The sequence below is a fragment of the Crocodylus siamensis genome, chromosome 2 (genome assembly GCF_052110815.1).
Source record: "Crocodylus siamensis isolate JL-2025a chromosome 2, ASM5211081v1, whole genome shotgun sequence".
In the NCBI taxonomy this organism is placed as follows: Eukaryota; Metazoa; Chordata; order Crocodylia; family Crocodylidae; genus Crocodylus; species Crocodylus siamensis.
In genome coordinates, this window is record NC_143396.1 from 79,921,784 (window position 1) to 79,943,481 (window position 21,698).

Genomic DNA, 21,698 nt, shown 5'->3' on the forward strand with positions numbered 1-21,698 from the left:
ATGCTTTGTATTTTCTGAGCTCTAGTTTTACTGAAAATTTTTTCCAAATGAAATATCTTTTATTAAAGATGCAATTTTGTCCTTATCCATTAATTGTCAAACATTATGTTTGCAAGACCTCTAAACAGCTGAGTATGCTCTTAAACTGTCAGCAGTTAGTAAGAGTGAGTGTGTGTGGATCATTGTCATCTATGGGGAAATTGAGATCAGTCTACTGAAGTAAAATCAAAGCAGTAACTAAATCCCAGCTTTGACTAACATATGACTCCCTACTTTAAGATGTGTATTCCAAAGCAGTTAAGCAAGACCTGAATAAGTATGCGAGGCTCACTGCTAACATAAATCTGGCTACAGATTCAAGAATGAATGACAACAAAGGAATAGAACTGGCTGTACAACTCTCAGGTTGAATGTCAGAATCTCCAAGTAATTTGGGAAGGCCTGTAAAAGGCAGCAGTAAATACAGGTAAAGATAAGTAGCGTTACAGGCTCAGCAGTGCTACACTTACTAGCACCACAACCAAAGAGACCTGGGGGTCTTGATAGATCATCAAATGAACATGAGCCACCAATGCAATGCTGGCAAACAAAACACTGCATGCATCTCAAACAAGACTAAAGATGTCATCCTCCTGCTTTACTCAGCCTTGGTGAGGTTGCAGCTGAAGTACTGCATCTGGTTCCAGGCACACTTCAAGAAGGATGTGCAGAAGCTTGAGAGAGTCTAAAGGTGGGCTATGCACAGAGACGATCCGAGCAGGGTGCAGAGCCCCAACCCCGGATGCAAGGAGACTGGCGGCAGTTTCAGTGGCAAGGGCGCAGGGGAGGAGGGGAGTGTGCCTGCTGAGCGGCCGGACCTGAAGCTGGTGGCAGCACGGAGTTGCCAGGTCTCCTACACCTGGCTCTGTGGGGCTCCCCAAAGTGCGGAGCTCAGGGCAGTTGCCCCGAGTCACCACCCCCAGGGACGGCCCTGGCTAGAGGTATGAAGAGCAGGCTGTACAATGAGAAGCTGAGAGACCTGGGTCTGTTCAGCCTGGAGAAGAGAAGACTCAGAGGGGACTCGGTCGCAGCCTATAAGTATATAAGGGGTGTATATCAGGGCCTGGGAGAACATTCGTTCACTGTGGCTCCTCAGGGGAAGACAAGGACTAATCATAGGCCACGGAATGGAGTGGGCTACCCGGGCCATGGCCCAACTAACTTTTAGCACGTTACTTTAGCTAGTTTTGCAGTTAAAAAAATAGCTATACAGTTTTAACCGGAATGACAGTTGTGCATTTGTGCATTATATAAATTAATGTGCTAAAAGTTGGTAGGGCCATGGCCCGGGTGGCCCACCTTGTTCCGTGGCCTAGGAGACTAATAGTCATAAATTTCTAGAAGACCACTTTAGATTAGACATAAGGAAAAACGTCTTTACAACTCAAGTGTCCAGGGTCTGGAACAGTCTTCCCCCCAGAGGTGGTACAACCACTTATTCTGGATATTCTGTCTGTATATCTGTCTGTCTGTAACGCTCTTGGGGGCGTGGTTCCCACCAGGGCGTGGCTTCAACCAGTGCTGCATGCATGACAAATTGCCCATCAATAATGATAGCAGGGATGGAGCGGGGTGGGGTGGGGTGGGGGTTGGGAATGGATGCTGAGTGGAGTGGGGGGAAGAATGACAGTGGGGATGGACTGCCGCCATGATGGTGGGGATGGAGGGTGGGGGGCGAGGCCAGCATGCTCCTTGGAGGTGGTGGTGGTGTGGGGTGGTGGCAGAGGGGGATGGCAGGGATGGCAGAGTGCCACCATGACAGTGGGAATGGAGTGGGAGGGGTGAAGCCAGCACTGCTGGTGTTGCCCCACCCCCCAGCCCTGCTCTTTGGAAGTGGTGGCAGCACAGGGTGGTGGCAGCACAGCGCTGGCCTGCCCCTCCTCCGTCTGTTCCCACAATTATTCTTGACAGGCAATTCTCTAGTCTTTAATAAACTTCTGGACACTCACTTTGCTGGGGTCATCTGACCCCAACAGTCTTTGGGGGGGTGGGGGCTGGACCTGATGATCTTGAGAGGTCCCTTCCAGCCCCTAACATCTATGAATCTATGAAAAAAAAGATGGAGTAAGTGGGGAATCAGTGAACTGAGAAACAAAAAAGTATTGTCCAGAGTTTTCAAAGACATAATGTCACAAGGGTTGAATCAGAAGGTATTATAAAATACTTTTAAGAATAACTGCAAAAGAGATCCTGAGAGAAAGTTAAATGGCCATAGGTACTTGTATTTATATTAAATAAATAACCACAGAAATTGTGATTATGACTATACTTATTTTGGTTGGTATATCATTATAATTAGTAAAACTCATTACAGTCAAGCTATCAAATTCATATATTATTCAAAACAGAAACAAACAGCCACCTCCAGGGAAGTGGGCAAATTGAATTGTGTAAGGCTGCTCTAGGTATATAGATGAAATTGAAGAGAGTTTAAATGGAAAAATAAAGTTCTGTACATAAGGGAAGCAGGTGTGCTAAAGATCTGGGTTGAGCCAACAGGACATGTTATAAGGGAGGAACTGAAGCAGAATTTTTGGAGTAAATTTGTCTTGCTTCCAATGTAGCATAAATAGCCAAGAGTTCACATAAGGTTGTGATTAATACCATGGTGGCACCTGTCAGGTGAAAATAACAAGGAGAAAGAGTCTTGGGGGACATTTATGATCAGGCTTCATTTTAGTCTAAGTCCATCCCAGGCTCTACTAATCATGCATGACTTACACTTTGAAGTAGAAGCAGAATAGAGACGTATTAGCAGGAGGAGACCAGCTGATGCTCATGTTAGTATATAAAACATGGCTAAAAGGATAACAATTCATCTTCTAAGGAAAAGAATAAAAGCCTAAAATATACATATTAAAACCCAGATCTCCTCTATGCCTCTGAACTACAGGTATCTGACTAGTCACTGCTTTGGCCCAATTCTAATGTTCTTGACATTAGTAAAACTAAATACCTGAAAAGAAGATGGAGTTCTGAAGCATACCCTATATCAGGCTGCCCTACTTCTCACAGTCCCCTTGGTTACATACCGTGTAGGCGACATGTAACTTGAGCTGCAATGCTGCATGTTGTGCTGCTTTCCCTAGCCTGGCATCTGCCTGCTGCATCATGCCCTTGATCCCCTGAGTCCCTTAACTGCAGGATCCTTTGGCTTCGTGGGCAAGGACAAAGGGGAGCCTATAGACATGGCAACAAAAGAATGATAGCAGGAGTAACACGTAGACTGGGAACCTAGGAGCTATAGTTTACCACTTCAAGGACTTTATCAGCCCATGGGCTACTATTTGGTCAGCTCTGTTCTACATCTGTCTGGCAAAACTGTAACAAAATGTATCAGGTCTGGAAAAAATCTGGATGCCCGCCCACAACACCAGAAGGACTTATTATATTAAAAACTGTTATGCATTACTCCATAAATAAAAATACACACGTTACCAGATGAAGGCAAAAAAGTAGGGAAGTTGTTAAAATACATAAAAAGCAAGGGAAGAATTCAATTATGATAAAAACCAGCAGTATACATCATGTATAGAGATTAAACAAACAATTCTCTCTCCTTACTTAGTTGCTCAGCATTAAGAAATTTCCTCAGCAGATGATTCTGTAGCTTCATAAGGATTAACTAGCCTTGTGAACAAGCCCACTACCATAGATTGGTAATGTCTGTGGATCACAGGAGCCTTTTAAGGCACAGACAGAAGTGATAATTTTCACCCAATCTGGCCCCTGAAAGTGCTTTACAGTTGTGACCTAACACAAGTGCATGGCTACAGAGCACTTTAAAAAGGGCCTGATCCCTCGAGGGTTCAGACAAACATGCTCCAAAGTGGAGTGCCTTCATTAACTTGCATCTGTGTGCATTGAGCAGGGGACACAGCCCAACCATGCTTCAGGCACTGTTTTCAGAATGGGAGTGGGGAAAGGGAGCAGAGGTAGCTCATTCTGGGAGCTGCCCAGCCGGTGCTGGAGGGTGGGGTAAGTGGATTTGAGCCTACCTTTATCTTGGGAAGCCCCCCTGTAAAAGGCCATGAATTACAGTGGGGAGATGTACTTCTGTCTGGACCTATAGGTGTTTGGCTGTTGGGTCTAGGTACCACAAGCCAGAGGCAAGTCAAAGCTACAGCCAAAGCTTACATATTCTAGACTTTGATGGGTTTTCAAATTCACTCATGGGCTTCCAATTCCATATGGTTATCTTATGGGAAGGAGTGTGTGGTGGGTCCCCACATTCCCCTTTCCCCCACCCTCCCTCCTCACACCTGCACTCTACTCACCTGAGCTCCGCACTCATGCTGCCCCCTTGGGCACACTCTATGCTGCCACCAGCCCCACAACCTCTGCCCCCACCCAGCCATAGCTTAGCCCTGCTCCCATCCCCGCTGCTTCCCTACCTGCTGCCCAGAGTGAGCAGGACACTGGGGAAGCCAAGCAGGTCCCCCCGGGTGGCTGTAGCAGTGGCAGCAGCAGCCTCGCACAGAAGTTGCTGCTTGCTGGGCCGGGCCCTTCTGCCCAGGAGGGAGGGAACCAGGCACAATAAGGTATGTTGGGGTGTGTGTGCATACTTGGTCACCTCATGGGCAGAAGGGCTGGTTGGGGTACAATTCATTGGTGGGTGCTCACGGGCCACATGGAAGTTCCACATGGGATGGATCCAGCCTGTGGAACATATTTTGTCTGCCTCTGGACTACAGTGTCTTGGCTAGCAAATCTGCCCAGCAAATTCTAAATTTCCAGTGGCATGCTGAAAGGCGCATGTGTCCAGTCAGGTAAAAAGTTGCCTTGTCTGATGGCTAGTAGCGCTGTGTGAAACAGCACCATTTTGTTTAAACTTCTGTTTCATCGTTTCAAAGGGACAGTGTTTTGTTTCATTGTTTTGTTTCATTTTAAAGCACGATTCCATTTCGTTTAGTTGAAACTGTTTCACTGTTTCGACATAATTTGACATTCTGCCCATAGATTATAATGGGAAATCATGAGAACGCCTATAACTTTGTAATTTCCCTGATTTGGATGAAAATTGCAGGGATGGTAGTCCCTTCTGAGGGCATGAAGCCTGCCAAATTTCAAGGAGATAGGCGCAGGGGTTTCTGGGAAACTGCATCTCAAAGTGCTGACAAGCAAGACTTATTTGTGGCTGTGCCAGACTCCTCCTGGTGGTGTGGGTTCCTGGATCTGTGCTCAAGATGACAGGAGGCTGCTGCTGCCACCTGGGACTGGTGTTGGGCACAGGGACTGGCACTGGGACTAGCGCTGAGTAGACAGGTGCTGCCACTGGCCCCAAGCAGCAGTAGGCAGCCTCCTGTCATCCTGCATGCAGATCTGGGGGCCTGCACCCCTGGGACGAGTCCAGCAGTGCTGAGAGGGTATGTTGAGCTCTGTGGGGGTGGCAGAGCTGCTGGGAGCACAGCCCTCGCTCTCCCCATCTCCTACTGCCAGGCTGAACTCCGAGTGGCTCTGCCAGCCCCATGGAGCTCAGACCAGTGGCAGGAGAGCCAGTGGCAGAGCTGCTCAGAGCACAGCCCTGGCCCGTGGCTTTCCCCTGCCTCCCACTGCCAGGTTCAGCTCCATGGAGCTGGAGGAGTCACTTGGAGTGCAGCCCTGCGGTGGAAGGCAGGGGAGAGCCAGGGCTGCGCGTCGAGCGGCTCTGCCAGCCCCACAAAGCTCAGCCTGGCGGCATGAGGCAGAGTGCAGCCCTGGCTCTCCTCTGCCTCCTGCTGCCAGGCTGAGCTCCGTAGGGCTGGAGGAGCCGCTCGGAGCGTAGCCCTGGCTCTCCTCTGCCTCCTGCCACCGGGCTGCTTTTGAAATGTTTCAAGTGCCCTCATTTCATTTTGAAGCTGTTTTGAACGCTTTTGTTTCATTTTGATTTCGCTATTTCAAGATCAAAATGCGTTGAAACAGTTTTGAAACGAAACACGCATTGAAATTTCGCATAGCCCTAATGGCTACTGTTCCTGTCAAATTACAAGACATAAGACTGTTATGAAAATCATAGCTATTCTGATGTGAAGAGGCATACAAAGAGTATCAATGGATTTTGGATTATATCGTTTGACCAGAACCTAGGCATATAATACAATTGCAATTTAAAAATTATCTTTAGTTATTAAAGTACAATAATTACTTTTGTCAACTGTAGAGATGTATAGTGAAAGACAATACAATTTGTTTTACTTAATTTTAAGAATACCTTTAAGATCTATTATCATCTGAAGTTCTAAGTGCTTATAAACATTTGAACCTGACAATAAAAAAAAATAATATCAGCCAAACTGAATGGAAGTGGCTTACTTTCTTTTTGAGAGATCTGAGAGTAGTAAAGGTTCATTGGTCCCCAGTGAGCAGCTTTTTCATAGTAGCTGCAAAAATAAGTCTCAACACTCAACAGTTTTCTACTTACAAACTACTGGCTTTCACAGTTTCTCATGACGCATATAGGTTCTGGTACTGGAAAAGCATTCTATTTTCTAATGCTTGGTGAAAATTGAACAGTACTATGTTTCGCCAAACATTTAACACAAGAATGGATCCCAAAACTCAGTTACCTCAGTCAGAGTTATATGCATCTGCAGGAACAACCAGGTCCACAGGAAACATTTTTTCTTCCTTTTGCTAAGTCATATTTCCTGAAATGTCTACCTTTTGGCACCTATAAATCCCTTCATTTTGTGATATATTAGGAATCTCCTGCTCTCAACATAAGATATATAAAGCCTTTTGTAGAAGCAACTTACCCAGTGAATTAGCTGTTCACTAACCTATCCTCTTATAAAAACCTTCCCATTATGTTTCTTGATAGCTGGACCTATAAACGTGAAAGAGAAGCATCCATGGCACAAAGAGGGCCACTCTGCAATTGCCTACTTAAAATTATTTATCACTCTCAGTGAATCTATTTCCTATTCTTTGTTGGTTTCCTTTCATTTCGAAGAACATGGTACATATTACACTTGAAACCTCATCTTTAGTTTATTTCAAGGTTCTGTAGGTCACATATATTAAATATAAAGCTATTTTTTCAGTGCTTGATTTCAAAGAGATTCATTTTTAATTCTTTATTCTCAAGGACATCTTCTTTTATAAAATAACTAAACATTAAGTACAACTAATGCATAAATGGATGTCTCACTAAAAGGCATGCTGTTGCACAAACGCAAGTTGTAGCCTTCATACAGAAATTGGTAGGTCAGGTTTTATGGTCTGAACTCAAAGACTAGGGACAGTCTTACACATAAACCAGTTTAAGAAATCAGAAACTGGTTTAAACCTGTAACAGAACAGAAGATCAGTGCATGTAAACCAGTTTAAAAATGGCTGAAACTGGTTTAAGATATGCCTGGTTGAATGTAGCACCAGACTTAACTGATATGGGTCAAACTGGTTTATGAAACTTCTGTCCCAGACCCCCTCCTAGTTTAAGTCTCCCAGCATCCCAACATGCTTTCCGTCCCTGAGCTGAGCTGTGCTGCCTGCTCCAACAGAGAAGAGCTAAGGGTTAGGGGGGAGGGATTGACCCCCCCACCTCTCCAGGCAAACCCTGGCTGGGGTCTGGGGCCACGGAGGGGGGTTCTCCCTATTAAACCCCCCTTACCCTGCTGCCTTGCCCTGCTAAACTTACTAAAAGTTACTGCTGGCTGCGACCGTACAGGACAAATCCCAGAGGCACCTAGAAGAAGGAAGAGGAAGTGATGAACAACCCTGCAGAGTCTGGCTTCTGTGATTCTGGACTACAAATCCCAGAGACCTCGGGGGCAGCAGGAAATGAACACTCTCCCATGCTGGCTACGTGCCAGTGAGCTGTGGTCTAATGCCCCCTGGCTTCTGGTTTGAGCCACTGCAGGCATGTGGCTGCATTTTGTGAATCAAAGGTAAATGTGTGTCCAGCTGTTTCTCTGTTTAATCTCTGCAGCTTAGACTAACCTGCAAAGACTGAATCAATTCAGCCTTGGGCTTTCTGACCATCTATACTTAGTCAAACAAGACAAGAGGAAATAATGGCCCATTCTCTCCTTAAAATACCTGAGCATGTTTATTTTCTTTTCTGTAAACAATTAAGTATTCTTTAATTTGTTATACTTCAAGAACTGTTCTTGTTCCCTCTTCCTATTCTTCAGTCTTTCACATTCTACTACGGTCAGATCACAGCTGGCAACACTAGAATGAGGGTACCTATTTTCAGGATACACTTGCTGCTGTTAGAGATCTCTGCTGAATAAACCTACCATCTTTTTAGGCATGACAGTTTATCATATGCTTTAGCTCTTTTGCAAAGTTGGCCAGTTTCTTTCTTGGCTTCCTAGATTCAAGTTTAATTTTATTAGTCTTTCATCCTAAGGCATTTTTGATCATTTTTATAGTTAAGAATATGGTCCTGCCAAAACGTTTTGCAACAATCTACACCAGACCGTGTATAAGAAGTATGTGGTGAGAAGTCTCCTGTTTTGAAAGAAACTGTAATATAAACTGACTTCAATATGAAATTGAATGTAATCCTAACTTTTTTTGGCCTGAATTCATAGTAGAAATCAGATATATGCAACTTGCCACTCATATTATTCAGTTCTATGACATGCGTGTAACACAATAAATTACTGAATAAAAGCAAAGGTTTCTGGAAAGTGGAGATAACTACCAAAACGACTAAAGTAATATACATTACTGTATTATTTCTAATGATAAAGTAGATGACTATAAACTGAGCTGCAATTATAAAGTAGAGCTACAATTTTGGTACCAAAGAGAGATCTGTCTTATGTATGCTTACTCTACAAATGTTATAAAAGCACTTAGTAAGCATGTCTTTAAAAAAATCTGCACAAGCTAGAAACTACTTCCCCACTTAGTACTGCAGACAATACTGTACCTATCAATTCATCTACAGTTGCCTATGTCTGATTTACAAAAGACACTTCAAACTTGAAAAAAATTGCTCAAATGGAGGTAGCATGTAAGATTCTTTTCTGTTCAAAATTAAACATTTGTTTGGCTTTTTCTAAGAATTTTAATGGGAAAAGAAACCATACTGACAGCTTGGGAAATTGATGTACTTCAATTATGCTCAGAATGAATATGTCAGTGTAAGAGCAGTACAAACTGCCATTATGTCAACTAGCACATTTCAGTCTGGAGCTGGAAGGACTGTCTTTAAAAGATAGAGGAAGAAGAGAGTTCTATGTTGTTTGGTTTGGTTTCCACAGTGTTTCTCATTCCTACAAGTTACCTATATGAAACCTTGGGGTAGGTGGACCTGCTTCTAAACTTCACCATCTATCTTTTGTTCCCTTATTTCCTGATGCTGCCCAAGTGAGCCATGCTCACCCCATAATGGATTTATTGCCTACTTTGTGAGCAATGTGGGAAATGAAAATCACTTCCTCATCTCTCAAAAAAGTAATTCTTTTGTATTCCAGATTGCATACATGTTAGGCAGTAATAGAGGCCAAGGATAAAGGAATACTATAGTAAATCTGATTACAGGAAATATATTGGGCAGAAGATAAAGCAGGGTGGCACATTAGGCTGCATCCAGATGAGCAGGGACATGTGCTTGCAGTGGCACAAATAGTATCAGCACAAATTTGCATCACTACTTTGTGCTGCAGTGCATGCCCCTGTACATGGGCTTTGTTGTGGGACAAATTGTCCCACAATGGGCAAACTAACCTTGCCCAGTTCCTCGTGGCTCTTCAACCTGCTTGACTGAAAGCTATGAATGGAGTCATATGCTCTACTTTGTTAAGTACCATGACTCAGTTGAAAGGTTTTGTTTAATCATTTTTTAAATTGGACATTGTAATTTATAAATTGGGTATCAAATGTTGCTGCTAAATTTATTTCAATTTAAGCTAAAAATACTAAACTAAAAATGCAACATTTTCCCTAATATTCAGGGAACTGAGCAATTTTTCAGTTCACTAACCAAATAGGTAACTATTTTCACCCCTCTACACTATTAATGTGAGAAAATTGACTCTCAGCCTAAGTGTGTGTTTTATACTATAATACTTTGCCCTGTTATCTGGACCCTATAAGGTGTTCAGCACAACAAATTGATGAGACATCCCTGTTCCCAGGACTTTACCAACATTTTACCAGATCCACGTTTTATTTTCCCCTTTTAGAGGAAAAGCATTTACTGGTCCACTGCAAGGTAAGGGAGAAGTTGGTATTCTGATATACATATTCAAATTGTGTATAAAAATGCAAAAATCTCAACCCCCAAAACTCCTCATTTCCCACTTACCCCTGCACATATTACACTGAAAGCTTTTCCTATTTGGTAAAAAAATAAATCCAATGTCTGAAAATCTTGATACAAATGAACCAGGAAACTTGGCAGTGTTTGTTCAAAGGGCACTAAAAATCTGCCTTCATAAATTCAAAGTATAAACGCAGCAACCGTAGTCTAACTATACTGCACATGTGCATGTTTTATTACTGAGACAGAGAATGTGGATGTTTGACTTTTCCTGTCAAATTACTGATTAGTTTTATTTAAGCTCTTATGTAAGCAGGATGTACAGTTGGTTCTCTCCACCTATTAAAGGTCAGAACATAGACAACATTCATTGCCAAGAGAGAAAGCAAAGCATTAGAAATATATTTCTTGCTTACATTTAACCTTTATGTTTGTAGATATCCATTGTTTCAAAGAGATACAGACTTCTGCAGCTGCAGATTTTAGATTTAAAGTTCAGTGACACTATTTATAAGGGCGTAGGGAAGAGGAAACCTCTCAGCCCTATTGTAGTACCTATAGATTATGCTATTCCTTACTAGTTAGTGTTAAATTATACGTTCGCTGAATTACTTAACATTTTATAAAAGCCTGACTTGTGTTTTTGATTAATTGTTATAATTAAGTTCATAATATTTGCTCTTAGGTTTTCACTTAAGTCAGCTTTTGAAGAAATGGGAGGAAACCAGAAACTTATTTGAATAGTCCAAAAGCTCACTGCCTGCTTTATGCAGATGATCATTTAATAATAAAATGATTTGCCCTTGTTTGGGAGATTGTGAAAGAACCCATTGAGAGGTTTTTGAAAGTAACATGCAGCCTAAAAGCTGCTTGTAAAAATAATTAAACCAAATAAAGGGTCTAAATGTACTGCCAGTGAAGTCAACAGGAATGGAACTGAGCTAAAAGATTAATTTAAAAGAACATGAGGAAATAATTTCTCAACAAGCAGCATCAGATCCACCTGTCTGTTTGACATTACTATAGAACAGAAAGATTAAGGCCAATGAGATAGGATAAAATAGTTTCAGAATACTTCTTGTCTTTTCAAAGTTGATAGAAATGAACTATAAAATGTCCTACGTGCAGCATTATATTGAAATCACATGGAACATTTACTTAAAGACTAGTATATTTAAAAGTTAATTAAGAAATCAAAATCATTAAAATTATCTCTATATGGTTATGTGTACTTACATGAAAGAAGGCATCTAAAGTTATTTGGCAGTTCTCCAGATAAGAGATTTCTTTGCACAGCTAACAGACATTAGATCTTTTGAGACTTAGTGACCTGAATAAACAGTACACATACTTTCAACTATTTTGTTTCAACATACCAAATACCACAAGATTCAGAAAGCTTATTCCACTAATCTTTGTTCCTCTATAAAGAATTACGCACATCTTCATAACTATAGACACTGTTATGCAGGTAAGAATTTTCAAACATTCTTATAGCACATGCCACAAATTACCCCATTTGACAGAGACGTGCTAACACAGCTTTTCATGGTAATCTGTAATGACTGAGGAAGTCAGCTAATCTCTTCTTTCAAAGTCATACCAATATACTGGCACACTTGCCCCAAGTACTCCATTATCACACTTTTTGACATGCCACTCTCAATGACAATAATATTAGTTCAGGAGGCAGTTTAATAGGTTTTGTTTTCTTAATAATTCTGTTAGCTGAATACCATCAGTGACAAGTATTTTCTGTGAAATATGAACTTACTACAAGTGCAACTGATGTATGTTGATTAGCAACTAGTACAACAGAAATCTGCATATTTTCATACGGAATTATTGCAGAAGTTTGTCTCTATTTTTAGTAAAAATCATCAATGTGGAAAACAAAAATGAGGTAAATGCAAAAATCAACCTGATAATGTAAAATGGACATTGATGTGAATACAGCATGTACTGTAAACAGACAAAGTAATCATAGTTGTGTGCTAATTATTTTGCCTCACATTTTAGCTCTCATTACTATTACTGAATATATATACTACAATAGAATCTACAAGTTAAGAGGATCGGGGCCTGTGATTGGGCAGTAACAATACAAAAATCACTGAGAGTTCCTGCTCCCAAAAAGCTTGCAGTTGAAATAAAAACAAGATATTACAGGTAGAAGAGACAAACTGAGTCAGCATGAAACATTGACCTTTGGGTATAACGCTTTGTTTGCCGTGGCCATTGTTTCCATTAAACATACACACTGAGCATTTCACTCACAAAAATACCACGTCTGTCACTGTGGCCAACCCATCACTGAGAAAAAAAATCATAAATACTTACAATTTTGATTTTTGTTCAACATAGTGTAAGAGGGACTTGAGTTACATGTAGTTTTACACTATGGGATATTAGAAAGTATTGCAGGCTTTATCTAAACAGTACATTCTAGCCATGATCTTATTTTCAGTATTCATTTTGCTACCCTTATGGACTTTTAAACTATTAATAGTTTAATAAGAAATATTTTTTGTAAATTTTCATTAAAGAGAGGTGGTTAGCTGTGTTAGTCTGAAGGTGGGCAGAATGTAGAACAAGAAGGGCAACAACCTAGTCCATCAGATGCTATGCTTTTATAGATGTCACCCTGCCCTACCTTCTGCCTCATTAACGAAAGTGAAGGATGGTTTTTGCATATTCTGCTCAAGATAAAAACTTCTTTTAGCCAAATAAAGCATCTTAAATATATAACTATGCAAAAACACATACACAGGTATGGCATAGGTATCAAGAACAATGGGGTAAAATCCAAATTAGCCAGTTGACTGTGTATAACTTAGCATGCTTTAACATCCTAGAACTGGAAGAGACCTCAAGGTCCAATCCTTTGCAATGAACCAGGGTGAGCTATTCCTAAACTAAGCACCTGACCCAGGGTGAGTGATTCAAATAAGGCTAGAAATCTAAACTCTATATAGTCAATAGGGAGAGTTAAGGTATCTCTCTACTGTTCAATTATAGCAATAGCCAGCTCTGTAATTAAAAATGCCATGTCCACTATGTCTGGAACCCAGAGTACTACTGCTTTAATGAATGCACACCAAGTTTTAGCTTTAGCAATAGGCAGATCCTACTGACATATGTGCAGTACCATGCTAAGGCTAATGTTTTTTCTGCTTTAAGGGTAGTGTGCCCAGAGCAGGCATGGCAGGTCTCAGAATGGTAATGCTAAAATTGAGCTGTATATCCATAGCTTGAGGCACCTCTAGAGCTCAGACACTGAGCAGTGAGCTACTGAAGAAAGCCAATATTGAACACAGAGATGTATATGAGCTCCTGCCTCTCTGTATACATTAGATGCTGGAATTCATATTGACACATTCCATGCTGCTGTCCTCCCAAGATTCAGAGCCTAACTGTACACGGCAAATATGATAATGAAAATAGTATCCATCTTTCTATAATAACCTAGTGCACAGGCACAGAAAGTAGAAAGCAATAGTCACAGCATTCAGGGGTGACAGGGAAGCAGTGCAGTGAGAAACCTGCTACTTACTTATGTCCAAGCTAGCAAATGGCTAAGTAATCCGTAAAGAGCAGTAAGAACTTGTATTATTCTAGTGAGAACTCTTGAAACATATATGACTAGTTTCTTTCATATCACTCAGTTATTGCAATTAATAGAATCATTGAATGCAAATTAGCTGTAAAGGAAGACACTGATTGCTAGCTACCCATCTGTCAAAATGGCCACCTTTAAGAGTGATTCTGTCTGTAACCAACAGAGTAGCAATGAGGGAAAATAAACTATTTTAATTGCAATTTGATACTTCAAGAATAGTCTGTGCATAAGATTTCAGTTAATGTTAACTATTCAGAAATTCTGAAATGTTCACATGATTCTACTAAGATTCTTTGGGAAAGGGAAGAGACTGACACACAGAGATACTTAATTTTGCAGGGGGCACAGTTCTTAATGTAATATTAACTTGTAAATATATATACATTCTGTGAGCAATGAGACTGAACCCTTGTTACAAGTGCACAACCCAACTTTCACTATGCTACTGCAACCAATATACACAATTTTTGCATGAAAATGGCACATGTATCCAATACTGATTTATGACAGTTATGACAGTTGAGTCTGAGGCAAAAGTTGGCAGAAGTTAGAGAATTACTGTAGTCATCCTTGTACAGAAGGAAGTTTTAAAAACCCCACAATATTCTTGACGTATGGCTATCGAGACTAAATAATGTAATCCTTATGAGTAATGATGATAGTTATTGACTTGGTCTGGTGCCAAATGCATTTAGAATTGAGCTTAATGCAACCAAATACACATATATCACTGCAGGAAAAACTGTCAGTGCAGAATATGTTACATATGTATTCCTAAATACATGTCCTATTTTATTATGTTGGAAGCAAGAAATCAGAATAATATGCAGAACAGAGACAGTAGAGCCAAACTGTGAATAAAGCACTGGTTCTTGTGATTCTGATCTGTGCCTCTGCCACTGATATTGTGAATTTTAGATATGTATTTGTTTAGGGTAGAAATTTGAGGATGGATGTAATTAATTATTGAATGAACTTGATTATTATAGTGGCATGCTGTAGAAAGAAGGGGCCAACTCATTTGAATTAAAGAACTGATTTAGGAAAAAAGATTCTTTCTCCTCACTGCTGTCTATTAAATAATCATCTGCATTTCTCATGTTGCTGTGGTATTTAGTTCTTCCCCAGTGACATGGATTTTGAATAAATATACCACCTGCCCAAAACAATCATTTAGATGTGATTAGTGCAGGATTTGACCAATCAACTGTGCTTTTCAGTGTCAGATTACCTAATTGGCCATTGTTTTTTGAATTTCTGGATTTTAATTATAGCCCACATCGCTACTAACCTTAATTTTATGTTTTTTAATGGTCTGGTAATGGAGAAGAGGGGAGAAGGGTGTAAAAAGGCTCAGGAGAGTCCACTACCGGAAACAATTCATCTTTAGTGAGGAGTGCAGGAGGGTAGGGATAATCTCTTTGGTTGATGGTGCTGCTCTTGCAGGCCAGGTCCAGATGCCCCTTTACATGTGGCTGCTACTGATCAATCTCAGACTTTGTATGTAGGTCAGGAAGCAAGGAACTGGCGGCAACAGTTGAACATCCACAGAAAGGTTGCATATAGTGGAAGTAGGTCTCCTCCTGCTATATTTCCCTACCTCAGCAAGGAAATTCTCACATTCCACCTTTTCTTTTAGCTCACAGAATGCCAATATCAATTGCCTCATTGCTCTGTTTCCATTTTGTCTATTACGCTGTATCACATTTTTGCAGGATATTTTTATTGTAATCATTTGTTTGTGAGGACACATCTTGACCAGGACTCCTGCCTGGCAGACTGACTTGAAGTGTTATAATGAGCATCTAAAAAGTCCTGATCCAGTTTACAGAGAATACTTCCAGTGAAGACTGATTCAGACAGCAGGAATCTGCTTCAGGAAGGCCCCCTTTAACTTCGGTAAAAGGAAAGTGCTAAGATTCAAGGAGTGTAGCTGCATCATGAAGGCTAGGAGAAATTCTAGGTACAGTACAACGCAGCACTAAGACAGCAAGTGATAGGTTGCTGCCTTAACGCCTACAATCCTGTTTTGATTTTGCTAGGATCCACCCAACCTCTAGAGCAGAACAGAACAGACAGCGAACACAGGTGGCTTAAACTCTCTTTAGATCTTCATCTCTTCCTCCTTTCAAAAATACAGCCCACAGTTTCACCTCAAGATTTTAATACAATAGCACATGTTCTCACAGTAGAGGTGCATTTAGATTTTGAAGCAATTGAGCAAGTTTCCTCTTGGACAGGTAGAATCTAATTGCTCAATATGCACAGATTTTGCAGTTAATTGAAATTAGGTTTGTTTCACTAGTTTATAACTTCATGGTTGTGCAAGGATAGCAAATGTTGGGTTCCTTTCAGCAGGGACAGAAATGTTGGGAGGATAAAACAGATCAGAAGCTAATTTACTACAAAAGAAAAGGGATGTGGATTTACAAGGAGGTCCAAACTCTCATAACTAGGCTCAACTCATTTCTAATTCTGATTATTTTATATAACTGGATTTTGTACTTAGAGTTCTGCACCTAGAGCATGAAAAACTCAACCAACAAGAATTAGAGAATAAATAATAATAATAACAATTCCCAGTTCTGTACCTGAGCTCTGTGCTGAAAGTCTGACTCAAAAAGAACTAATGATGTCAGTCTAAAAACTTGTGCCTTAGCCACTCATCCACTTTTTCATTAACCACAAAACTGTTCTGTCTGTTTTTCGCAGACATGCTGAAAAATGTAGGAAGATTATATTTTTAATATACTCATGATAGTTTTGACCAAGAACTTAAAATTGAAGGGTTTTGAACTTCAAAGCAAAAGAAACTGTTGTAGCCTGGTAATCCCTCCTGATTCAGCTTCTCTGACTTCATGTTAATCTCTGTTTGAACACAATATTTTTATATAAACAACTACATCTAATGATTTTGAATATGATTGAAGCAAGACATCCCTAAGTCCAAAGTCAGGCTTTTTAGCTGTTGCTTTTATAATGAATGCTGTTTCTGTTACTGAAATTACTAGTGTTATAGATTTCTGAATATGAACATAGCCAGAAGTTACTCAACTGATTCTACTGGTGGTTCTCAACTTCACCATTGCCCTTTTTTAAAACAACATGTTGATACAGGTTATGGTTCAGAATGTATATAAATATTTTGGTTTGGATCACTTATAAAGAAGCATCATACTCACTGTACAGAAAGAACATGAATCAATCCTGGGATGCACAAGTCATGGTGTGACTAACAGAAACAGACAAATAATTAAGAAAACTAGGGACAAATCTGGCAGCACTTGCCCTGGAAGCCTCACAGATACATCAGTAAAACATTAATGAGAGTTCTCCAGGAGTCAGAGGTGTAGAATTTGGTTTAAATATTGTATTAAATTACAAAAGATGGAATAAGTTTAGCACAAGAAAAATCAATTAAAAAATGTATGCCTTCTGGATAACACATCAATATATGGAGATTTTTTGGGCAACGGAGGAAAGACCTTCCTTTCTCTGCCTTTCTTTAGTCCCATTTAAAAACAACAGAACAAAAACAAACAACAAAATCCTATTCCTTTTTCAAAAAATGGATTTGGTCCACTATAAATGTACTACTCTGATCTGATAATTTCAATCAGCCCTTCTGATATAGTAATTCCTGGTAACAGTGAGCAAAGATACAGATAAGAAAAAGATAGAAATTATTTTACTCTGTCTTCCTGACTGGACAAGTCTTTAGTAGGGTTGGAAAAAGGAGTCTCTGTGCAGTCCTCAGGCACGTCTACGTGCCAAAATGCACTGCTGTACAGATACTTAAGACATAATCTACACCCCCTATAAAAGCCAAGCTGAAATCTATCATGTAATATAAATTATAATGTAACAGGCACCAGGCCAAAAATGTATGGTTTTTATTTGTTGTAATTTCTGTATCCCTCTTCCCTCCTATCATATGCTGTTTCTTATCTTATTATATTGACTCAGAACCATTATGAATAGGATATCAATGAAAGGAGCTTATGCATGTTGTATTATCCTAATATAATAAAATAAATTAAATTGTATATATCATATGTATTACAGGTGGTTGAATAAAGGACATTAGCAGCCATTAATATGCATTGTTTTTGTTTTGCGGTTTTATGCTACAAAATTAATTTTAGTATGCTTAATATACTTTTATATGCTATGACCATAAATTACAGTTTGCTGATTTTTCTTGCATTCAGCTGTTTGGGAGTTCATCCACTCTAACAAGAAAGGCATTAATCAAGAAACAGTCACAGTTCTGGCCATTATTTGTCAAGGAGACAATGTTTAGGGTAGAAGGTTTGCTTTCAACAGCTAGCAAATTTAGGAAAAGGAGAATTAAAACACCATGTAGAAATACTCACAGCTTTGGTTTGGCAAGCACTGGTGGCGGCTCCTTGGTGGGTGAAAGCAAGACAGCTGGAGATGGGGTAGATTTATCACTGTTAGTTTTGCCATTAATCACACCATTTACTCCATGACTGGGATGGATGCCATTAGGTTTCTTCTCAGAAGAGTTTAGCTGTAACTGAAGAGCTGCTACACTGGGTCTACGTTCAGTGTTGTTCACCTGGTGGCTTTCTGTGTGCTTCTTTGGAGGAAGCTCAAGAGAACTAATCTCAAGCATTGGAGGGGGAGGAGGGAAATGCTGGAAATCATCACAGTTGGATTCTCTTGCTGACAATTCATGGCAAGAGCTTTCCGAGTTGGCTAAAACAAAAAAGGAGATTAATTCCTGTCCAACAAGTCATATTCAGTCGTCATAACAGATTCTTCACAACACATGCATGCAGTGTGCTTTTAGGTTATTAAAAAGGTGAGATCACTACATTTTCATTATGAATAGTCCCTATGCCAATTGGATATTTTTTCTGGAGCTCTCAAAAATATTCATGCCAGATTAGATATGCTACTGACTATTCATTTTCCATCTCTGCCCAGGATGGAGGTGGCACTTGTTGCCAGTTAAGAACAGCAAGTAGTTTATATATATTTAAGAATGGCTGGCTGAATAAAATCTCTGCACTGGAATCTCGTTAATGTTCACTACACAAAGTCAGCAACAACATCAGGTTGCACATTATGGAACTAAGCAGTCAGCATTTCTGCTTTAAGTTCTACACAGAACATAAGAATTTTATTTTCCATCTTTGCTAGTGTAACGTCATCTATTTTCATTTTGCCTCTACTGCCATCTAGCCCCGGAAGCATGATGTTAAAGAATCTGTCAGGCTTCATTAGATTATTTTTTCAAATGTACTTTGCATAAATGAAAACATACAATTAGTAAACTAACAACAAATACTCATTTTTGGCACTTATGTGGTTGTATTACAGCTAAGGATAGCAACACACTTTATATAAATCTTCAAATAGCTTCATCTTCAAGACAGGTAAATATTTTTCTCCATTCTGAAGATGAAACAAGTGATGCTCTGATAACCAAGTGACTAGTTCAACGTCATACTAGTCCTTAGTGAAAGAGCTGGGAACAGGACACAGGTTTTCTAGCATCCAAATCTTGCAACGTAATTACAAGAAATGCTGCTCTACAGATGCAACTAAAAAGGGTATTTGAATTGACAGCAACAAAGGCAGTAAGAATTAGGGCTGTGCGAAACTTTGGTCACTGATTCAATTTGGTGGAAATTCAGCGGTTGAACCACCAAATCTGAATCAAATCATGAGACCCTTTAATTTTTCCAAATTGAATCAGAACCCTCTGAATCAATTCGGAGAGATTCGATGATTCGGACATAGACACAGCTTTAAATGTTTTTTCTACATACCTCAAGGTACCAGGTGGCTCGTGAACACTGAGATGGTGGGGCAGATGGAGCATCCCATGGGAGCATGGAGGGGTCTCCAGTGTGCTCGGTGGTGGACCCAGAAGTGGGCCCAAAGCACTTCTGGTCCACTTCTGGGTCAGCTGTGGTGCGCATGGGGACCCCCTCAGGGTTTCCCCATGGCCAATCACCAAGCTGGGAGGGTACAGGGAGTGGCCCCCCACGTGCTGAGTGGTGGACCAGAAAATGGACCGGAAGTACTTCCAGTCTACTTTCAGTTCTGCTGCCGAGCATGTGGGGGGGCCCCCCCCATGCTCCTGTGGGACGCTCCATCCGCCCCACCATCTCAGCATTCACGAGCCGTGCCTGGTACCTCGAGGTATGTAGAAAAAACATTTAAAGCTGTGTCTATGGCTAAATCACTTAATCTCCAAATCAGCATCAAATCTTCAGATTCGGATTTGTCCGAACTGAATGGGGACAGTGATCCAAATCAATGAATCAAATCACTGTCCCCCAAATCAGGCCAAATCCAAATCCAAATCGAATATGGCCCACTTCAGACACCCCTAGTAAAAATGCATTTCTGTCTCCAGTCTGTCTTAGGAATGTGTTTGTCTTACTGCCATTAGCACTAACAAGTGCTCAATGGCATTCAACTTAGATTTCTTAATGTTTTTTTCTTGAGCCAAATCTGGGAGAGCCATATCTTTAAGAACACAAAATAGCTGAGGGTGCATTGGGCTGATTTTTGATTCTCTACACACTAACTGTGCAGTAGCCTAATATTACTATGCAGTAGAGTGTCACAGCAAAAACTGTGCTAATATGCCACTGCGCAGTAATATTAGACTACTGTTCAGTTAGTGCCACTAAAAACCCATGCACCAGTGCTACTATGCAGTACTGCCAGCTACTGTGCATTGATTAATGTGCAGTAACTATGGCACATTAATGAACGTGTAGTTGTGTCCAGTTTCTCTTCAGTAATTTATTTTTTAGGATACTACTGCTACAATTTTCTTCACAGAGTACTGGTTCTTTTTCTATATTTGTATTACTTTGTGAATCAACCTAATGAACATGTTAGCTGCTTAAAGAGCATCTTTTCGGTTGTAATTTTTTTTCTGCTGCTTTTGGACTCAGTAAAACAGATTGCCTGAACAGCTCTGTTGCCCCAGGAAGAGACAACGCTGATTCAGCTGTTGCTGCTTGATAGTACTTGACCCTTTCAATTAGCAGCTGGATTTCTGGAAGATATTTACGGGGATCCATATGGTTTCTTTTTCATGTCTCTTGAGGATAAATGCATTGGCCTTCCCAATATCCACCAGAAGCAGTTCCCAGACTTGGAGAGAGCAGATTCAGGCAGTTATGGGGGATATGAAACTACTCTCAGAAAGACTGAATTGGAGGTACAGCAAGGAGGTGCCCAGCAAAGTTTCTGTGTCCTGAAACAGCTGCTTTCTCCAAAGAACGTTCCTAGATAAACTTCACAGATGTCTCATGAATAGCAACTTATTAAGTCCTTCAATATAAAATCCTCCTTCCCTTTGTTGCATACCTGAGCAGACTGTCAGCTGTGCACTGCTCGTTGCTGATCCGTACTCGTTTGCTGCTGTGCATGTGAAAGTTCCGGAATCTTCAGGAAAAGTCTCTGCAATGACCAGGGTACAGATCTCCTCTGGAAATGAGCAGAGAGGAGCAAACCAATGATCAGCTACTTAGGGCACTATGTTTTCAAAGGGGCCTAAAGGCTAAAGGTTTTTCCCAACTATTTTTTTTAAATATGCAAAAATAATGATTTTTTTGGAGCAGAAGCTTTACTGACGCGTGCAAGTATTGGTTGTAGTCATGTTGATCTAAGGACACAGGCAGACAAAATTCTTTGGGTAAATCTGATATCTTTTATTAGTTGGTCTAATAAAAGGTATTGGAATTACCCAAAGAACCTTGTCAGTCTTTAAAGGTAGAACTAACCACCAAAAACCAGATATACTTAAAAAAAAAGAGAAAGTTAGTTTGGATTAAACAATTAGCTTGA

General features: G+C 40.4%; 1 protein-coding gene across 7 annotated transcripts in view; it reads right to left on the minus strand.

The window, feature by feature from the left end:
- PALLD (palladin, cytoskeletal associated protein) overlaps nucleotides 1–21,698 on the minus strand; it is a 340,183-nt gene that overhangs the window by 159,545 nt on the left and 158,940 nt on the right. For all 7 annotated transcript variants that reach the window (XM_090036228.1, XM_090036231.1, XM_090036229.1 and 4 more), the window contains 2 exons: nucleotides 21,219–21,338; nucleotides 18,233–18,578 (listed from right to left, as the gene is read on the minus strand). In XM_090036228.1, the coding sequence (XP_089892354.1) occupies nucleotides 18,233–18,578; nucleotides 21,219–21,338 (466 nt within the window). The remainder of the gene's footprint in view (nucleotides 1–18,232; nucleotides 18,579–21,218; nucleotides 21,339–21,698) is intronic.